Here is a 14,084-nt window from a genome sequence, read left to right as displayed (position 1 = left end):
GAAATTCACATATTAAAATCGATTTTGATAGAATTTACATTAAGAATAAAGAAAATAATATTTAATAAACAATTGATTGAATCACATTATTGGTAGCCATTGTGAGGCTAAGCCCACCCATCTCCCCCTTAGTGTAGATAACATTGTTTGTTAAAAAAAATCATTTGATAACTAATTGAATCACATTATTATGCGTGTGCGAGAGACTTTTTTGTAACTGACACTACACACCTATGAAGTGTTTAAAAATTAAGAAATAATATTTAATAAACAACCGCGTGCAAAAGACATTTTTAATCATAGCGTGCTACGCGCGACTTAGACATTTTAAATATATTTATATTCGTGAATTGCTTCTCAACATTTTTTTATTGCGTTATTTTTTTTTTATCACCGATGCTATATACCTCTTAAAATATTTTGAACACAATATTCATGATTTTTCTTATTTTTTCTTATATTTTTCTATCCCATCACCTGTGCACCATCAACTTTGTCATTTGTTTATTATTTTCTCTTTTCCTTTTCATTTTTTTATTCTTTTCTCTTCCCATTTATATTAAATTTTATGACGATCAAACTACCAACTTATACTTGCATAATTTGATATATTATTTTAAGTAGGTTTTGAATTTTTTTGACTGGGCGGCAGTTTGGTCCAAATATTTTTGCCGTAGGGGGTGACATCAAAATTTTTGTCGGCATATGGTGACACCAAATTTCACTGTTCATCACACTGCTTTCAGTGTTCACTGCCCTTCTCGATTTATTATATAGAATAACAGGCCACACAGACAAGTTGTGCACTTTTATGCTCTTATATATTCTCTGATTTTTATGAGAAATTTTTTATTGTCATCCAAACACAAGTAATATATTATATATTTTTATATAAGTTGTGGTAATTGTTTTTTAAATTATTAACTTTTTAACATACATATCTCATAATTTATATAATAATAGATGATGTACTATCTGTATACCAATATACCAATCACACTGAAAAATCTCTCGAATCTTACGTGTTTACATCAAGTTTCTTTTTCTCCCAACTCCTCCTCTGAGACCTCTCATGGCTTCCTCCACTCCAAAACTGCTGCAGCTCCTCTGCATAATCTTATTTCTCCACATTTCTTCTTCTTCGTCGTCGTCAAACACAACTACTTTTAATCCCCATTTGGCGTCCCTAAGATCATTCTGCAAGTCCGCACCCTACCCAGACATCTGCTTCGACTCGTTGAAGCTCTCAATCTCAATAAACATCACCCCCAACATCATCTCCTACCTCCTCCAATCCCTCCAAGTCGCGATCTCCGAAGCCGGAAAGCTCACCGATCTCTTCTACAAGGCCGGACAGTACCCAAACATCGTCGAGAAGCAAAAGGGAGCTGTCCAGGACTGCAAGGAGCTCCACCAAATCACTCTCTCTTCCTTACAAAGATCTGTGTCTCAAGTCCAAGCGGGAAAGGCCAAGAAACTCAACGATGCTAGGGCTTACCTCAGCGCCGCTCTCACAAACAAGAACACTTGCATGGAAGGGTTGGATTCTGCTTCTGGCCCTATGAAGCCAACCCTAGTTAACTCCTTGATTAGCACATACAAATATGTAAGCAATTCTCTCTCAGCTATCTCAAAACAAGGGACCAATAAAGGGCGCACAAATCGCCGTCTCATGAGCATTCCGAGGTGGTTGTCGAGGAGAGACCGGCGGATATTGGAGAGTTCCGGTGACGAATATGACCCCAGGGAAGTCCTAACGGTTGCCGCGGATGGATCAGGGAACTTCACCACAATTAGTGATGCTATTATTTTTGCTCCAAATAATAGTTATGATAGGACGATTATATATGTTAAAGAAGGGGTTTATGTAGAAAATGTGGAGATTCCGAGCTACAAGACCAACATTGTTCTTCTTGGAGATGGAAGTGACATCACTTTCATCACTGGTAACCGGAGTGTTGTTGATGGATGGACTACATTCAGATCTGCAACCGTCGGTAATTAATATTTCTAAATGCATTCCTTGCTATCTTCAATTTACTGTCTTCTTCTTCCCCTATACTGGAGTCATATGTCAATGTCAGTCTTGTGGTGAGAAGATGCTTGACGATACTTTTGTGGTCAAACATGCTATCAGTCTCACTCTCAGTCCAAATCGAACTTTTCATCTGATTTTGTTTAATTTTGTTCATACGCGTTTGTGTGAAAGGGTGACAAAGTCATGTAAAATTCTTATTTAAGAATTGAACAAGCTCAATGTTTTTAACTGACCTTTTCAATCTAACATATGAGCAAATTTTGGTCAAAATCAAAATAAAAAGTTTGATTTGGATATTACTGACATTTCCAACCCCACCACAATGAGGATTAGTGCAATATAAGAAAATCCTCAATGGTACTATTGTGGTTAAACTAGTTATTAGTCCAAATCAAACTTCCTATCTGTATTTTATCTATTCCACTTATTTACGTGTTTCGTATGAGAGGGTGAAAAGGTCATTTCAAGTCTTATCCAACAGTCAACGTACAAGATTCAATGTCTTAAAATTGTTTCACCCGTCACGAGATGCACACATGATAAAAGTTAGACAAGGTTATGAAAAAAATCTTAATTTGGACTGAGATCGATAACATGCTTAATCGTAGGGGATATTAGTGCAATTTTAAAAAAATCATGTTTACATTTGATAACCTTTCATGAGTTCATTCCCAGTTTGTTTAACCCAACCAACATTCTCAATTTTTCCAGCTGTGTCCGCAGAGGGCTTTCTAGCAAGAGACATAACAATTCAGAACACGGCAGGGCCAATAAAGCACCAAGCAGTTGCTCTGAGAATTAATGCAGACTTGGCTGCAATTTACAAATGCACCATCGATGGCTACCAAGACACATTATACGTACACTCTTTTAGACAATTCTATAGAGAGTGCGACATATTCGGAACCATAGACTACATATTTGGTAACGCCGCTGTTGTATTTCAAGCATGCAACATCGTGTCGAAAATGCCAATGCTGGGACAATTCACAGTCGCCACAGCGCAGTCCAGAGAGACACTGGATCAGAACACAGGAATCTCCGTGCAGAACTGCTCCATTATTGCCACTGATGAGTTGTACTCCAATTCCAGCATTGTCAAAAGCTACTTAGGCCGGCCGTGGAAGAATTACTCTACGACTGTTGTCCTGGAGTCCTACATTGACGACTTTATTGACCCGACTGGGTGGAAAAATTGGTCCGGGGACCTAGGGTTGAACACTTTGTACTATGGAGAGTATGGGAATTATGGTCCTGGCGCTGGGACGGAAAATAGAGTGAACTGGAAAGGACATCATGTTATGGACTATTATGATGCATCCAATTTCACTGTGCAAGAGTTTATTGCTGGTGATGAATGGCTGCAGTACACTTCATTTCCTTATGATGATGGCATCTGATCTCTGTATGAATACTTTTGTTTGAAATAGTTTTTTACAACAATTTCAAAATATGTGCATCAAAGGTGAAGTTGCATGGATGTGGTGAAATATTTTCTTATTTTTTAGGGATATAGGGGGAGGGGGTATTTTCTGATAGGATGTTCTACACTTTGGACAGTTCAAAGTTCAAACCATGAACCCCAAATAAAAAGCTAACAATTTGACCACTGGCCTCATGATTCTAAAGGAAATTTGGTAAGTTAAACAAATATAGTCACTCGACGCCGCTCCATAATTTTGAGCTCTCACAAGAACCCTTGAGTAGTTTATCGGTCAATTTTTTTTTTGGCAATACGACATTCTAAATTACTATAATCTGTAAGGAAAGAAATCCAAACTTTAGTACAAGAAAATTGACAGATTACCCTAACTAATTGTCCAAATCCGTATTTGCTAGTTAAAACTCTAAAGAAAAAGAAATGCTATTTTTAAAAAATTCATGTGATTTTCTAATCCATCAATGACTTTACCTCTTTCAATGTATGTTGTGCTTGTGCACATAACTTGTCAAGTAATATGATTAAAATGTGGTACACAAATGTACTCTCCATGTCATCACTGTATTCGTAATCGGCCAGTAATGACCATATTAACCTACCCTGTGACCATGGGTGGATTCATAGAGGGACCGGGGTGGTCCCAAACCACTTGACATCTGGGAAAAACGTCTATGGAGGTCCTTCGAGGACCCTCCAAATGTTTGGGCTGGGAGGACCATTCCATTCCTAGCTGTTATAAGTTCTACAGTTTAAGCAGTTTTATTTGTATTGTTAAATGCCATAAAGTTATAAGCCTTATAGTCTAAGCAATTTCTTTCAAGGAGGGTGAATGGGTTGCAGGCTTGCAGAAGACTCATTCGGAAGAAGACCCAAACGGTACGATTTTTTTAAGGGAACATACTTTTTTTTTTTTATATAAATGACCTTGCTAAAAAAGACGCTTACAATTTAGACTTTGTAACTTGTAATATTATTTTTAGGGGTGTGTGCCTGTTAATTTATGTTCTTTGATCTTCTTCAATACATATGATTTAACGGTTGAAAATTAGAAAAATGTGTGAGAAGTAAAAAGACATGTGTATATATCACACCCCTATTTTTAAACCTTTTACATTGGAACCTCTCGACCTTAAAATTTTGAATCGGCCCCTGCTCGTGACGTGATAAAATTGATATGTCGATTAGCACTAAATAATAACAATTGGTGTTACAAGTAAACAAACATCACAAGGGCAGCTAATCTAGTCAAAATGTTACCCTTCTAGCATGATTTGTTCTTTAATTAGTTGAAGAATGTTGAGAATAGCCAAATATATATAATGCTTGACTGGCTTAGTCCATTGATTGGAGTCATGAGTTTGTTATGACTTCAATCCTAACCTCACAAAAGAACACACACAACCATGAATTCGTTGACAATTTTGAACAACATATGTTCATACGTTGTTTGGCAGTAAGGGGTATGAATGTAATTTCGGAAGGATCCGCGAGGGAAATGCGGTTGGAAGGGAAGAAAGGAAAGGACCCCTTCTTGTCGTCTCCAACTAACTTTTGAAAAAAATAGAATACCTGAAAACTCTCCCGACCAGACCTCCTCTGTCAATTGCCAAAATAATAATGGACACTCGAAATTCCGGAAGCGAACAACAACGAGATAGGGAGTGGACGAGGAGGCGAAAAGCGAAAACGATTAAAGCCGAAACGCTATTGTATTTCAATCTCTTTACTGTCTTTTGCTCGAATCGGTGCTCTCCCCCTGCGCTTGGCCCTGAATTATTAAGGCAGAGGTCCCTCTGCCTTATAGCCACCTCTCGCAATGGCATTTCAGGATTTCGACCAGCTTACCGAACGCCGAAAGACCGAGAATGCACGTAAGTTCAAGAAGAGAATTATCATTGCGGTCGTCGTCATTCTCCTCCTTGTTCTGATTGCCGTCGGAGCCTATTTCATTGTCAACAAACTTAATAATAAAGGTACTAAGAAGGGCAATGCAAAGGAGGGCAATGCTAAGCAAGGCAAAGCCGCAGGGAAACCTGCACCGAAGGCTCCTCAACCGAAAAATGGACCACCGAAGAACAAAACGCCTTCGAATGGTCAGAAGATCCTGAAGGAGATGTGCAGCGCTGCAGATTACAAGGAAAAGTGCGAGGGCATCATTGAAAAGGCAAGGGACGAAACAAAACCCAAGGCATTCATCAAGACCGCTATCTCAGCCGCCTCGGACGAGGCCAAGAGTGCCTACAGCAAAACTGCCGAGCTGACTTTCAACAGTCCGGAAGAGAAGGGAGCGTTTGAGGATTGCAAAGTGTTGTTCGACGATGCCAAGGAGGAATTAGGGGACGCCGTTTCTCAGCTTGGCAACAGCATTGAGTCGGGGAAGGTTCGCACAGGCGTCTTGAACAGCTGGTTGAGTGCGGTGATATCTTACCAGCAGACATGCGTCGACGGGTTTCCTGATGGAAAATTGAAGTCCGACTTGGAGAAGATGTTGCAGGCCTCTAAGGAATTCACTAGCAACTCCCTGGCCATGCTTTCACTCTTTAACCAGTTGCAGCTACCGGGTGCAGAAGCAGCTACAGGATCCAATCGCCGCCTTCTATCGCAGGACAAGAGCGGATTCCCTACCTGGATGAGTCACGAGGACCGAAGGATGTTGAAGAAAAACGATGAAAAGCTCACCCCCAACGTGACGGTGGCAAAAGATGGTAGTGGAAACTACAAAACCATTAGTGAAGCCTTGGAAAAAATACCCGAAAAATACGAAGGCCGGTATGTATTGTGTTAAAAAAACAATGATTTTCATAATCTTGTTATCTTTATTTATCAGTTTGCTTTTACCCTTATGAAAATTCAGGTATGTCATCTATGTTAAAGAAGGAGTTTATGATGAGACCGTGACTGTGACAAAGAAGATGCCGAACGTTACAATGTACGGCGATGGGTCACAGAAGAGCGTCGTCACTGGAAATAAAAACTTTGCCGATAAAGTTAGGATATTCCAAACTGCACCTTTCGGTACGGGCTCAACAAATTTGCACCAAGAAACGATTTCAGCACATCCTTCTCATCCTTCTGCACACTCGTGTTTAATTGTGTCCCTTGATTTTCTTTTGATAAACCCAAAGGCCGGAGCCATAAATAAACATGGGTGTGTAAGGCGAGAAAATGAACGTGTGGAAATCACTCCCTTTTGCATCGCAATACATCTGCTCAAATTAGACAAGTGATGTATATGTCTTATAGCAATATAAGATATAGAGCATGTGTAAGGCCTACCTCACCATTTCAGGCTAGTGTCAATGTTACTTACTCTTGTTTTTTTCCCTTTTGATTCTATTGCAGCGGTCTTAGGGGAAGGTTTTATGGCAAAGTCGATGGGATTCAGAAACACGGCTGGACCTGAGAAGCATCAGGCAGTGGCAGCAAGAGTCCAAGCAGACCGCGCTATTTTTCTGAACTGCCGGTTTGAAGGGTACCAAAGCACATTATACACACAAACTCATCGGCAGTTCTATAAGAGCTGTGTCATTTCAGGCACCGTTGATTTCATCTTTGGCGACGCTGCTGCCATCTTCCAGAACTGCTTGATCTACGTCCGCAAGCCTTTGGAAAACCAACAAAACACTGTCACAGCCCAGGGAAGGACTGACAAACAGGAAACCACAGGAATAGTGTTGCAGAATTGCAAAATCATGCCGGACAAAGATCTTGAGCCAGTAAAGTCCCAATTCAAGACCTACCTCGGAAGGCCATCAAAGGAATTCTCGAGAACCATAGTGATGGATTCGACAATTGAGGACCTGATTCACCCCGATGGATGGACACAGTGGGAAGGAGATTTCGCACTGAAAACATTGTATTATGCAGAATATAACAACAAGGGACCGGGCGCGAAAACTGACAACAGAGTGAAGTGGGATGGATACAAGAAAATTGACAAGCAAGAGGCAATGCATTATACTGTAGGGCCTTTCTTGAAGGGGCACGCTTGGCTTATGGGTGTGGGTGTTCCTGCTCGCTTCGGCCTATTTGAAAGTTAAACGGAGTTGGTTTGTGACACGGAGATGACGATGATGGTGTTGAGTTATCTGATCAAGAAGAGTGGAACATCTGTGTCTGGAGTGAAATGGTAATGTTGTCAGTTTCTTTGTTTTGACATTGATCATCAGGGGAGTGAAATGGACATCGTTTTGTATTTGCAACACACTAAATATATTAGCCTTAAACGAAGATAAAAATTGAATTACATACGAAAAACACACGGTTCATCGTGTAGCGAAATTCATTGAATTGAGTTCTAGGTTGTACCAGATTGAATGCTCAGGTTTCCATGTTTTCCAAATGTTAGCTCCTTGATCCGAAACATTGTTCCAAAAAGAGTGTGATGTACTTGGAAATGGACTGTCTACTTGTTTATCGTGTTGTTTTGACATTTTGCTCCAAATACAAAAGTTCTTTCACTTCTCTCCTTTATATGATGTTAAGTAAAGGCATAACAGTAAAACTCAGACATGCAAAATTTCGACAATAAAAGGACAAACATTGGAGGATTACTTCAAGCAAAAGATGGGGTTAAATTATTGTATTCGTTCTTTTTCTTAATACAAATTATAGTCTAACCTATATTCTAATTTACGTGGAGGGCAGATCTCGAACTTGCATGAGGATGGACACGCTGCCTTTGATTAAGTGACCTAACCACATTTGTTGTTTTGGAACTTTGAACATGTTACTTAATTAAAATCCATATTCAGTAATCATTAGGTCTGCTTAAATTGATAGGATTTCGATATTAACATTAAAAGGTGATGATTTGAGATGCAAAAGACGGGAATTAGAACAAAAAAAGTTCATGATTGATGGAGGAAGATGGATATAATTCTTAATTGAAAGACGACAGAGGCTTTTAACGTGAAAATAACTTTCACATTTTCCTCACATTAAAATTGATAACAGTACATGGATTTTGCTAGCAACAATTAAATTAATTTCATCCAAATTAAGACAATATGGTGATTACAGGACGCTTACAGTTCAACCACTTAGGCCAGTGGTGAGCCTGGAGCCGCCATGTATCTGAAAACTTGAACAACTTCAGGCATTTGGGCATTTTCTATGCCACAGCTTCAGTCTTATGAAAGCAGGCTCTTCATCGTTCCCGCTTTACCATTGTAATTGCGTGCGTTTAAAGCTAAATTACAAGAAGACTACATTTTGTCGATACTTAATTGTTACAAGAGTGTATTTATCGAGATGTAGTAAAAAAAAAACACTTACTTATCCTTAATAAAACTTCTGTGAATACAAAGAACTACATTAGCAAAGCATAGCCTCTAAAGTTAGTGCATATGCGTATACAGTGCCCTCGTGAATGCTTCTCTTTGTAAGTAAAATTTTATAAATACATACAAAACAACGTCTTCAACCAATTTAAGTGAATACCTTTCATTTCTAATATTACATTGCATATTAATTGGACTCGTTTATCATTATGTAAAGCCAAATTTCTTAAGACGAAATCTAAGAAATATTGTAACTTATAACAAAATGAAGTTTATTCTTATATATAACTATCTCAAGTTGAGACCATAACCTTTCATGACTACATGGATGTTTTAGTGTACATTTTCATCGTTCATGTGAATCAAATTTGAAATCTCTTACTTACAAATGAAAAGAAATATCACTGCACCAGTGCACCGTATTACTAGTTGGTCCAATCAATTCTTAGAATCCAATTAAATATAATTAAATCATGATATGATAAGTGGTCCACTAAAACAAAAAACCAAAAGATAGATATACATCAACATATGTTTATGTAGCATTATGCATTAGCTATAAGGTACACAAAGCGGTATTATGTGACGCGTAAACTATTGACATGTCGAGTGGTACTACTACATCCAATCTACTTTTTTGTTCGCTAATTTTTATGCCATCGGTCTGTTAATAAGTTGATAACAATACTTAATGCTAGTAAGATACCGATGTTACTGATTGAACTAAAATGATGAGCAAATGCCTTAGTCGTGCAATTTACAGGCTGTGATGTTATTTTTAATGGGGAGGACTAAAGATTCAAAAGCAAAAAATTAACCTAATTTGTTTAAAAACTCATCTCTAACCATCTAGGATTCTCACATTGGATGGTCCTAATGTAAAATGTCGAAAAAAAGAAATAAACGATAAACTTACAAAAACTAAATAATAATATTTTTCATTCATAAATCATGGTAAAACAAAGCTAGGTCATCATGAATAAAATCCCGTCTTCTAATTTGTAAATAATTGCCACTTAATACTACTGTCTAGTAGTATTCTTCTTCATTTGTAAGTGAGAGGTTTTAGATTCGATTCTCGCCAAAGGTGAATTTGAACCATATTATTGCTAGCTTATTGTGAGGCTAAGCCCATCCCATCCCTCTTATTATAGATAATATCAATTGTTAAAAAAAAATGTAAATACTTTGATAACTTTTCACAATTTTACGAAAAAAGAAAAAAAAAAGTTTTTCTTTTGTTAAATAGAAATAAAGGCAATGGTTCCTATTAAGATCATGTAGTATTATTGTATTAGCAGAGATAGAGTATAAAATTCAAGTAAATCTTATTTTTATGAAAAAAAATGATTTAGATGTGATTTACAAAATACTGGATTCTTAGTACGTAAAATAGGATTCACAATAAAAACCGCGCCTTTGACCATTTCACCCCAATAGAAATTTAACCAAAAAAAAAAACCCAAATAGAAATTATAAAAATTAAAAATAAAATAATAAGAAATAGAATCGTAGATGAGAAAGTGCTTTTTAAAAGCAATATTTTAGTAGCAATGGTAGGCCCATGTAGCAGATAAATGAAGATAAAAAAAAGGAGTTTCAACCTTCTTCATCGCAGGAAAGCTGCAACTCCTCGACCTCCTACATGGATGCACTGCACCAGAATTTTGATTGTACCACGATCCATCCATAACTATGTCATTTAACAAAATAAATTTCCTAGGTGTAGCCCATATAGTCCTAGGCGTGAATCTGTCCTCCTTATTATAATATTTGGAGAGATTCCGAAGGATCTTCATATGCGTTTTTCTGGCATTCAGGTGGTCTTAAGACCACCTTGGTCCTTATATGGATCCACCCCTATTTCCAATCAATGACTGAGCTATAAGTCTATGAAGCTTACCAGACCATTATTTGTCTTAAAGGCATCAGATTGGCCAAATGTAACCCTACTCTTAGCCATTTTTTGGAACTTAGCTCTTTAGTTGCAATAATTGATTCAAATTCAATGACTATATTTAAAAACATCCAACGGTAGTTTAATTAAATTTCCTAATAAATTTAGAGTTTATACTTAAAACTAGTAAATTATTGAGAGGGCTATGCTTAGCCCCTTCGATTAGAAATGGTATATAAGTATGGCCTGCATTGTTCATTTAAAAATATTTTTTTGTGGCATGTCTCAATCATAGACATTTGAGCGCTCTATGAACGATCTAACGCTGTATTCTTCACAATTGGATTTCGATTGGGCTCAACTTAACCACCACAAACGGGCTTGGCTACAGGCCCGACAGTATATCTATAAAATTGGGCCACAACCCACAAGCAATTTTCTTAATCTTCCAACCTAGGCAGTCAAGAAGCACCTCCAAAGCTTCCGTAGCAAGCTCTGTGTTGCTGCTTTGGCGCCCCTCCAAAGCTTTTTAAAATACCAATTCCCTCTCCTTCTTCCCCATCCTCTCTGCTCGTCTTCTGTTTCTTCTGTGTCTTTCAGTCGGTCGACGCCGTCGTCGTTAGAGCTACAATAGGCGGAGCCATGGAGCAGCAGAGCAATCAGAAGACTGCCCAGCAACAAGACGAGCTCCAAGAAATGCACCATGGCCCTGTCCCCGTCGATCAACTTCAGGTAAACCATTTCAATTCACACTCGTTTCGAGCAATTGAATGGCTTCCCCATGTGGGTTCTTCTTCAATTTGCTTCCGATGGGGTTTTCTTGCTCAGATTTGAAATTTAAGAAATGGGTTCTCATTTTCTTTGAAATTGGGTTCGAATTTCTGTGAATTGTTGTTCAAGATTGTACATTTTATGCGGGTTTTTCGTTGTACTTTGAATTATCGGTCTTGGGTTTTGTTCTTTACCCACTATGATATGAGACACCCTAGCCAGCAACCGATCTGTGCGTTATTTCCAATTTCATATGGGTTTGTCTTTTCTTTTTATAAATATTTTGGAAGAAAGTGAGAATCTGGATTGCTTAGATCTCGATGAAAGCAGCAATCTTTGTTTAGCTGATGATGAAATGTTCTAATTTTTTCGATTCAAGGCGTCCGGCATAGCTTCCATTGATGTAAAGAAACTTAAAGATGCGGGTCTTTGCACTGTTGAAGCCGTCGCTTACTCTCCCAGGAAGGATCTTCTGCAAATCAAAGGAATCAGCGACGCTAAAGTTGACAAGATCATCGAAGCAGGTATGTCATTTATTTATTTTGTTCATTTTCCCACCATTCTTATAATGTGAATCACTATTTGCGATAATTTGATATTCCGCTGCCTGGCTTGTTTCATTTCATTGCAGCCTCCAAACTTGTGCCTTTGGGTTTTACTAGCGCTGGCCAGCTCCACGCACAGAGACTCGAAATCATTCAAATTACTTCTGGATCAAGAGAACTTGATAAGATATTGGAGGGTCAGTTTCCAATGTTCTTAGAATTGAGTCCTTATTTTACCAACACAAATGCAATGTTTTAAGCTTAAAGTTGATATGGCGTGGTTTTCTTGTAACAGGAGGAATTGAGACAGGATCTATTACCGAGATATATGGCGAATTCCGTTCTGGAAAGACCCAGTTGTGTCACACGCTTTGTGTAACTTGCCAAGTAAGTGAATTTCTTTTCTGTTTAATATGTTGTTCTGGTGAGTGATTAATAAGAAGAAATTAGTATAATCCCATTAGACCCTAGATCTGGCTTCCCAGATGTTCCGTTGCCTTGACAATGTGGTTGCAATTCAACCGCGTGAAGGGATAATACATACACTGAGTGTCATGTTTTCCAAAAATGTGTAATTCTGCCATAACTCAAAAGTTATTCACGTGGATGGGCTCTTGAGTTCCTTGTCTATGGTTCACAATTTACTCGTAGGCTAGACAAATAAATCAATCAATTTGTATGGGGAACCACCCACCTCCAACCTTTTATTTCACTTGTTACAGTGCACTTCTAATTCATTTCCATGTTTCAGCTTCCCTTGGATCAAGGAGGCGGTGAGGGAAAAGCAATGTACATTGATGCTGAGGGTACATTCAGGCCACAAAGACTCTTACAGATTGCAGAGAGGTTTGCTATAGATACCTTGAGGTGAACTTGCTCTTATGGTTTGTGTATGCTAGATGAGACTATTAATGATGTTTCCACAGGTTTGGACTCAATGGTGCTGATGTCTTGGAGAATGTGGCGTATGCTAGAGCTTATAACACGGATCACCAATCAAGGCTCTTGCTCGAAGCAGCCTCCATGATGGTAGAAACAAGGTGTGACAACAATTTATGATTTCCATTCTTTTGTCTTGTACGTAGACTTTTGAGAGTCATGACTTAAGGTCTGTCGTGAGCCTCTCAGTCCTACATATATGCTCGTTTATAGTTTGGTCAAGTGTACACATTTTTAGGTAAGACTAATTATCTAATTGACGTTGGTCCTATAGGTTTGCTCTCATGATAGTAGATAGTGCTACAGCCCTGTACAGAACAGATTTCTCAGGAAGAGGTGAACTTTCAGCCCGTCAAATGCATCTTGCAAAGTTTCTCCGGAGCCTTCAGAAGTTAGCAGATGAGGTAAAAATGCTTACAGCTTCACTTATCCTAACACGGTAGACTCGGACCCCCTAGTTTAGCATTATTATTAATCAGGATTCACCCTCCGTATGCTGTGAGCGCAGTTTGGCGTAGCTGTTGTGATCACAAATCAAGTGGTTGCCCAAGTTGATGGTTCTGCAATCTTTGCCGGTCCTCAAATTAAGCCTATTGGTGGTAACATCATGGCTCATGCTTCCACCACAAGGTTTGTACTACTAGAAGAAATCGTTTTCCTTTAGCAACGAACATTACTAATGACTTATCTCTTCTTACGACAGGCTTGCTGTTAGGAAAGGAAGAGGCGAAGAGCGCATCTGTAAAGTGATAAGTTCTCCTTGTTTGGCCGAAGCAGAAGCACGGTTTCAGATCTCCCCGGAAGGTGTCACCGACGTCAAGGACTAATACGCGTCTCGTGTATTTTTTTTTTTTGGGGTAGCTTTGTTGTAATAGATCTGCAAGGATCCCAGCAAAATGTCACAAACTTTGTATTTTCTTGTCTACAGTTTGTGTTCAATTTTTGAACAACTTGCCAAGAGCTTGGAAATTTAAAGGACCTTTTTTCCTTTCTTTGTTTTTTTTGGAAAACTAATGAAAATGTCTTGAAAATTTAGATTTTTAACGATAAGGATAAAATAAAGGGTAAAATGAATAGTATTAGCATTGACTTTATGATGTAAAAATATGGTTTTTCGTTGAAGTTTATTTTTTTATTTTTTTGGGGTTAATTCTCAAGAGTGAAAAAACAA

The 14,084-nt window shown here is 38.3% G+C and overlaps 3 protein-coding genes across 3 annotated transcripts; all 3 read left to right on the top strand.

The window, feature by feature from the left end:
• The first annotated feature begins 845 nt into the window (after positions 1 to 845).
• LOC126601334 (probable pectinesterase/pectinesterase inhibitor 12) lies at positions 846 to 3,489 on the top strand. Its single transcript, XM_050268018.1, has 2 exons — positions 846 to 1,997; positions 2,750 to 3,489. Exons 1-2 carry the CDS (start codon positions 1,073 to 1,075, stop codon positions 3,436 to 3,438), a joined length of 1,614 nt encoding a protein of 537 aa, XP_050123975.1. The 5' UTR covers positions 846 to 1,072; the 3' UTR covers positions 3,439 to 3,489.
• A 1,625-nt stretch (positions 3,490 to 5,114) lies between these two features.
• On the top strand, positions 5,115 to 7,952 carry LOC126601732 (putative pectinesterase/pectinesterase inhibitor 45). Its single transcript, XM_050268488.1, has 3 exons — positions 5,115 to 6,248; positions 6,334 to 6,494; positions 6,822 to 7,952. The coding sequence occupies exons 1-3, from the start codon at positions 5,296 to 5,298 to the stop codon at positions 7,517 to 7,519; spliced, it is 1,812 nt and encodes a 603-aa protein (XP_050124445.1). The 5' UTR covers positions 5,115 to 5,295; the 3' UTR covers positions 7,520 to 7,952.
• A 3,169-nt stretch (positions 7,953 to 11,121) lies between these two features.
• LOC126601296 (DNA repair protein RAD51 homolog) lies at positions 11,122 to 13,901 on the top strand. Its single transcript, XM_050267985.1, has 9 exons — positions 11,122 to 11,390; positions 11,809 to 11,953; positions 12,061 to 12,171; positions 12,270 to 12,361; positions 12,726 to 12,820; positions 12,901 to 13,014; positions 13,188 to 13,317; positions 13,422 to 13,543; positions 13,617 to 13,901. Exons 1-9 carry the CDS (start codon positions 11,301 to 11,303, stop codon positions 13,738 to 13,740), a joined length of 1,023 nt encoding a protein of 340 aa, XP_050123942.1. The 5' UTR covers positions 11,122 to 11,300; the 3' UTR covers positions 13,741 to 13,901.
• The last annotated feature ends 183 nt before the right edge of the window (positions 13,902 to 14,084 follow it).

Source organism: Malus sylvestris, chromosome 15, assembly GCF_916048215.2.
Source record: "Malus sylvestris chromosome 15, drMalSylv7.2, whole genome shotgun sequence".
In the NCBI taxonomy this organism is placed as follows: Eukaryota; Viridiplantae; Streptophyta; class Magnoliopsida; order Rosales; family Rosaceae; genus Malus; species Malus sylvestris.
Note: the sequence above shows the minus strand (reverse complement) of the source record. Positions and strands in the feature narration are given on the sequence as shown.